Source organism: Epinephelus moara, chromosome 1, assembly GCF_006386435.1.
Source record: "Epinephelus moara isolate mb chromosome 1, YSFRI_EMoa_1.0, whole genome shotgun sequence".
NCBI lineage: Eukaryota > Metazoa > Chordata > Actinopteri > Perciformes > Serranidae > Epinephelus > Epinephelus moara.
In genome coordinates this window covers 26,373,148-26,379,531 of record NC_065506.1, presented here as the reverse complement: position 1 = coordinate 26,379,531, position 6,384 = coordinate 26,373,148, and the positions used below count along the sequence as shown (strand labels likewise).

General features: G+C 40.6%; 1 protein-coding gene across 1 annotated transcript; it reads left to right on the top strand.

Moving 5' to 3' along the window:
* The first annotated feature begins 1,806 nt into the window (after positions 1–1,806).
* irf8 (interferon regulatory factor 8) lies at positions 1,807–5,740 on the top strand. Its single transcript, XM_050052060.1, has 9 exons — positions 1,807–1,909; positions 2,078–2,288; positions 2,671–2,854; positions 3,017–3,117; positions 3,374–3,431; positions 3,854–3,901; positions 4,052–4,444; positions 4,555–4,670; positions 4,769–5,740. Exons 2-9 carry the CDS (start codon positions 2,118–2,120, stop codon positions 4,964–4,966), a joined length of 1,269 nt encoding a protein of 422 aa, XP_049908017.1. The 5' UTR covers positions 1,807–1,909; positions 2,078–2,117; the 3' UTR covers positions 4,967–5,740.
* The last annotated feature ends 644 nt before the right edge of the window (positions 5,741–6,384 follow it).

Sequence of the window (6,384 nt, the reverse complement as noted above, 5' to 3'; positions counted from 1 at the left end):
CCTGAGCCTACCCAAATCACATCTCCTGTTTTTTTAATACTTAAAACATTGACTAATCTTTCCCCCATCACCCTGATGCCAAACCAGTGCTGTGCTTCATTTTGCCTTGTGACAAAGAGACACATCAGGACGTCTGAAACTAATAAGAAATGCTTCTCTTCATTTTCTGAGGAAGATCAACATGCTTTCGTAAAGTCTTCCAAAGAACACATTTGCTTTCTTGGAATGAATCTCTGTGTGGGAGGGAGGAAGCCAGTGGGATTGAACACAGCTCGTACTGTATCGTCTAGTTTCTGGCTCCCAATTTAACAATTACTTTATTTGCATAATATTTCCATCACCTACATGTGCTTATTCTGATTGTCCATGACTGAAAAGTCATTGTGAACAAGCTCTACGATATGTGTGTAGCTCATTCCTGGGAATGCCTCTGGAGGAGGTGGTTACTCAGAAAGCATACATTTGGACTTCCTGGGAATTTTGAAAAAAAGGCAATACTGAAAGGACATGCAGTGGGGGCAACAGAGAGACTTCAGTTTTTTTTTTTTGGCAAATAATCAAATAATAGAAACAGATAGCTGTAATTTATTTCCTTGTTAACAGTTTTCCAAAAGGAACACACAAAGTAAAGAATAAATAACATCAAAGCATTAAATTAAAAGGATAAACATAAGAAAGACAAAAAAATGTGGACCGAAAAGGTGTAGGCTGAAGCTTAAGCTTACTACACCTTCTCTTTTTACTTAGCATATTCTCCTAAGCAACTCATTTACTACAAGGTTTAGTGACACTTAATTTTAGATGGCAAAATCAAGTCTAGGGCTGCAACTACTATTTTTCTTGATTATGATTTCTTGAGATTATTTTCTTGATTAGTAGATTAACCCAAACTGATGTCTTAAAACAACTTGTTTTGAATGACCAACAGTCTAAAGCCCCAAAAGGATCATTTTCATACTACCATATAAGACTTTAAAGCAGCAAATCCTCACAACCGAGGTGCTGAAACATGGGAATTATTTGCTTGAAAATTATGACTGGATTATCACAGTAGCTGAAAATGAATTTCCCGTTGATGGAGTAACCAGGTAATCGACTATTCATTTCCGCTCTACATCAGTCCCTGAGGAATATTAGCCTACAGGACTGATCTGACTTTGTGGAGGATAGACATTAAGAGTAAATGAGGAGAACTTAACTCTGTTAAATCCATATATTTATGATGTTGACAGCATGACGCCTGACTCATGATTGCAGATATCAATTAAGAATGGATATAAATATGAGTGGCTTTATTACTGAGTCCACTGTGAATCTCCTTTTGATCCTTATAACAGATAAAAATCAGGTCATAGAGGTTTTTGTGTCCTTCTACCATCATAGTTTACATTATTCTTAGTCCAGGACATCTCCAAGAAGACTTGGAGTGAAACTTCCTCACCATCATACAGACAGTAGGCTTGTGTACCTGCACAAAAATTGTCTGTGGTTTCTCATCAGCACTGAGTGGGCGTAGGAGGGACGCAGTACCTTGTTCTGGAGCGCAGAAATCCCCCACGGCACAAGGTAACTTGTGACTCTCCGGGTATATTCAACGCTCCACGTCTTCTAGCGTTCAGCGTGGGCAGCAGCTTTACAACCAGCGCTTGTGTCAGGCCATTTCTTGTAAATGCCCGCAGTTAGGAGAAAAAACACTTCCGGAATGGGCCGGCCTTCAGAAGCTTGAGCGCGCTGATTGGTCAGAGCGCGGCTGCGTTGTCAAATCATCTCCAAGCTATTTCATTCATAACACGAAGCACAATAAACTCGATAGGCATGTGTCGGGGAGTGCTCATTTGATTACATCTGTCATCCGTCAACATCTCAGGATATCACACACAGGGCCAAGAGCTCAACCGCGTATCAAAGTGTAAGTGCTTTTACTTTTGATTTCTAATCTAAAGGTGAAGGCTGGAGAATTAAAGGTGTAAGTGTTGCCTTAATTAAAGATAAATTACAGCATAATAATACCTCAGACAAAACTAAATAGTAGCCTAACATTGTATATGCTATCACGACTTATATCCTGCTCATTTAGGTTCAAGGCAGCAATCCAAAAGCAACTTTTCTCCATCAAGATGTCAAACACGGGAGGTCGCAGACTGAAGCAGTGGCTGATGGAGCAGATCCAGAGCGGCCAATACTCCGGACTGCAGTGGGAGGATGAAAGTCGCACTATGTTCCGAATTCCATGGAAACACGCAGGGAAACAGGATTACAACCAAGAAATAGACGCATCCATTTTTAAGGTTTGAATGCTCTCTCGTCTATTCACATGGATAGATAACTGTAGATGGAGTTTTGGTTTTACGCAGCGCTGCGCGTAAAACCAAAACTTGATTAACAGATCTTGATGGACCTGTGTAGCGCGTGTCCAAGTCTAGTTCATTTATGGCCGAAAGGAAATTATTAATTAGACCTTGAAATCCCATTGTGATCATTTTTTATAGCATATGAAAGTTAACTTGACTTAACTTGAACAAACTTTCTTTCTTTCTTTCTTTCTTTCTTTCTTTCTTTCTTTCTTTCTTTCTTACTCAGAGTTGAGCAATAAGGGATCACTTTTATGATTCTTCTTGAAATTTAACCCAATATAATATCATCTTTAAAATGTGTTCCTTCCCTGCACAGGCCTGGGCTGTGTTTAAAGGCAAGTTTAAGGAGGGGGACAAGGCTGAGCCTGCAACATGGAAGACCAGACTCCGCTGTGCCCTGAATAAAAGCCCTGACTTTGAGGAGGTGACGGAAAGGTCGCAGCTGGACATCTCTGAGCCCTATAAAGTCTACCGCATTGTGCCTGAGGAGGAGCAGAAGCGTAAGTTTGTGATCAGTTGATGGCCTTTAACAGATATCATTAGAACTTCAATTGCAGTGCATGTTGCAGGATATAATTCCTGGATTCCTCTTGCAATAATTAAAATCAAGAAAAGAAGTCCTATGTTTTCAGAGACATAATGTTTTGTTCTTTTACCTACAGATGGCAAAAGCTCAGTGATGGCCATGGCGGCTACCACCAGCACTGGTGATATCACTGACATGGACTGCAGCCCTGCAGAGATAGAGGAGTTTATAAAAGAGGTGAGACTATTTCTCACTTTAAACACACATTGTTACTCACCTCTCTTTCTCCCCCCGTCACATATGTACACATTTCACTTTGCCTTGGTTGCCACGCAGCTTTTGTGTCACCTTTTTTTCTGATTACCACACTTTGCCGTCTCCACCAACACTTGTTGCACCGAGCTTGCTCATACTCCCACTTGGTCTGCATGACTGCAAAGTGTATAAAGGTGCTTTGTTGACAACAGCTCATTTCATCGCTGTCTTTTTGCAGGAGGAAGGCCGTAGTATCCAGGCCAGTCCAGAGTATTGGTCCCAGGGCAGCATCAATGGTAAGACAACCTTTTCGACTCAGTTAACAATACAATACACACTCCTCTGACTAAATGAAGCTGTTCACACTTCAGTGAGTGTTGTGGCTACAAGTCTATCCAGGCAGTTTTAAGTAAGACTGTTTCCTCTTTGAGACATACAAGCTTAATGTCTTGAAAACAACCACAGTGGAAAACTCAATGACTTGTCCCTGTGATTGTGGGTGCTAAATAGAGGTTATTTGCCTGTCTGTTGAATTCAGCAATGGAGGAATTGACTAACATCCTGTTGAACTTTGCTGACTAAGAGGATTATTTCTTTTTGAGATCGTGCTAGAGAAATGGTATTTTTGATGATGCAGCAAAATAATGACATGACAGTGTGGTCGTGTCCACTGTGGTAATAAGGGCCTTAACACATCTCCTCTTCCTGTATTTCACAGCTTTCCCTCTGCATCAGGACCCTTTGCCGTCAGGCGGTCTCAGCTCAGGTATTAATGTTAACCATGAAAGCATAATAATAACATCAGATCATTAGTTAAGCATTAACAGTAACAATTGTTCTATTCTGTCATTATTTTTGTGACATTTACACTTATTATGTTTCTCTTGCTAAGCTCAGTAAATGTTCTCTTCTCCAGCTTTCTCCCAAATGCTGATCAGTTTCTACTACGGAGGAAAGCTGATGCACACCACAGCGATTACACATCCTGAAGGCTGCCGGATCTCTCCACAGCAGCACCTGGGTCGTGGCACCATGTACAGTTCAGACAGCATGCAGAGTGTTCATTTCCCTCCCCCCGAGCTCATCGAGTACGACCGCCAGCGCCATGTCACACGCAAGCTCCTGGGCCACCTGGAGAGAGGCGTGCTGGTCCGTGCCAACCAAGAGGGCATCTTCATCAAGAGGCTGTGCCAGAGCCGTGTCTTCTGGAGTGGGCTGGGAGAAGTGGGCTCACCATTCAGCCCCATGCCTTGTAAACTTGAGAGGGATGCTGTTGTCAAGATTTTTGACACAGGGAAGTTTCTTCAAGGTGAGCCTCGATGTTCAATGCAAAACATATGCATAAGCAACATCATAATGGAGGATTGATAACTTGAAAAGATTGTCTTAACAACTGTTCATGTACTTTGCATGTTCCAGCTCTACAGATGTACCAGGAGGGTCAGTTTCCTGCTCCTGATCCGACAGTGACTCTGTGTTTCGGAGAGGAGCTCAGTGATCTCAGCAATGCCAAAAGCAAACTGATCATTGTGCAGGTAAGACCAGTCAAGTCATAATGTGTGTCTCAAACAGATGACAAATGCTGTACGTTGACACTAAAAACACCTCTGTCTGTCTCCTCTCCCAATGACAGATCACTGTGGTGAACTGCCAGCACCTGCTGGAGGCAGTGAACATGCGCCGCTCCCAGCCCTACTGCAACAACCCAAACCTGGAGATGTCTGATAATGTGGCCAGTGACCAGATGGCCCGCATCTACCAGGACTTGTGCAGCTACAGCGGCCCCCAGAGGCCAGCCTGCTACAGGGACAACATGCCCATCACTGCCTGATCTGTGAGCAGCAACACACCTGCCAGGAGCTCTCCAGCGTGTATCAGACTGAGTGTACAACATATTAGGGACATTCCTTATTTTACTGACATACACTGACAAGATGAATTCAGACAAAGCACAGTATTGTAATCAGTTTTAACTTCATACTTTTTACGCTTATACCAATCACAGTAAGGACAAGAAAATCTCATACAATAGCATTTTAAAGCTGCAGCTCCGACCCGTTCTCAATTTTAGGATGTCCCTAGTATTTGTATGTCAGTAATGTTTGTATTTTTTACAAGTGCAGTGCTAACAAAAACTCTGTGTTTAACTTCTGCTTTTTTATTGCATGGGAGTATCATCATCCAGCTCAAGAGACAAAAGTAGCATGTTATAATATATGTTACACACAACTTGTGTGTTGTAAAGCCTTAAGAACAGATTCACTGTGGTGACTTCCATCACAGAACTTTCTCATATATATCTGTAAAGACTAGACTCAAAGCCTCGGAGCACTGTGACAGCAGTTGGATATATGCAATGTAGTTCTCAAAGCTGAATTTTATGTGTTTTTTTTTTAATTTGAGTTGCTTTCTCATAGATAACTGTTTGGATAAACAGACAAAATTAATTTTTTATCTATTTTTTACAGTAAATGAAAAATCTTTTCATGAGTTGATAAAAAAGTGTGGAATTGTAGGTGCAATGTGGCATTATATTACAGATAGGTTTTACTATCAGACTGATTTTTTATAAACTGCATTTCTAGTAAACTAGTTTGTACTGAAACACGTGTTTGTCTTTATATCATCATATTGTTGTTTTATGTCATTCTGATTGTTGCATTATTACAAAAGTGAGCAATACAAAATTGCATAGTTACTGCTAAACAGGGATGGTGGCTGGTTTAGACTTACCGGTGAGTTCAGACTTCTAAATGTTGGATGGATCATAGGACCATATTTTAGCTTATTGACCACAAGTTACACTGCTTAAATTGTTTTTTGACTATCCAAGCAGCCATTTAAACCATTTAAATCATCTGTAGTATTAAAATCAGTATGGAACTATGAACTTGTGCTCTGCACTGATACTGTAATTGCATAACCACACAAAGATAACATAACTTTGACAACACCAAAAGTCAAAGTGATGCTTGGTGGATTACCTATCTAATGTTAGTTTCAACCAAGTAAAAATAAATACAAACCACTGGTGCATGTTAGGTTGGAAATAGCAGACTTTAAAAACAAGTAATTTTATCTACAGCATATTTTCTGTCTGCTTATTTCAATGCTTGAGTGACTTCATATCACGCTTCATGGATGAAACATTCAAATCTACAATACTGTTCGCCTGCACCCTTACATCACATAGAATGTATAAATACTTATGCATAATGTACACATTTCCCTATAATTTAGTCCACTTTA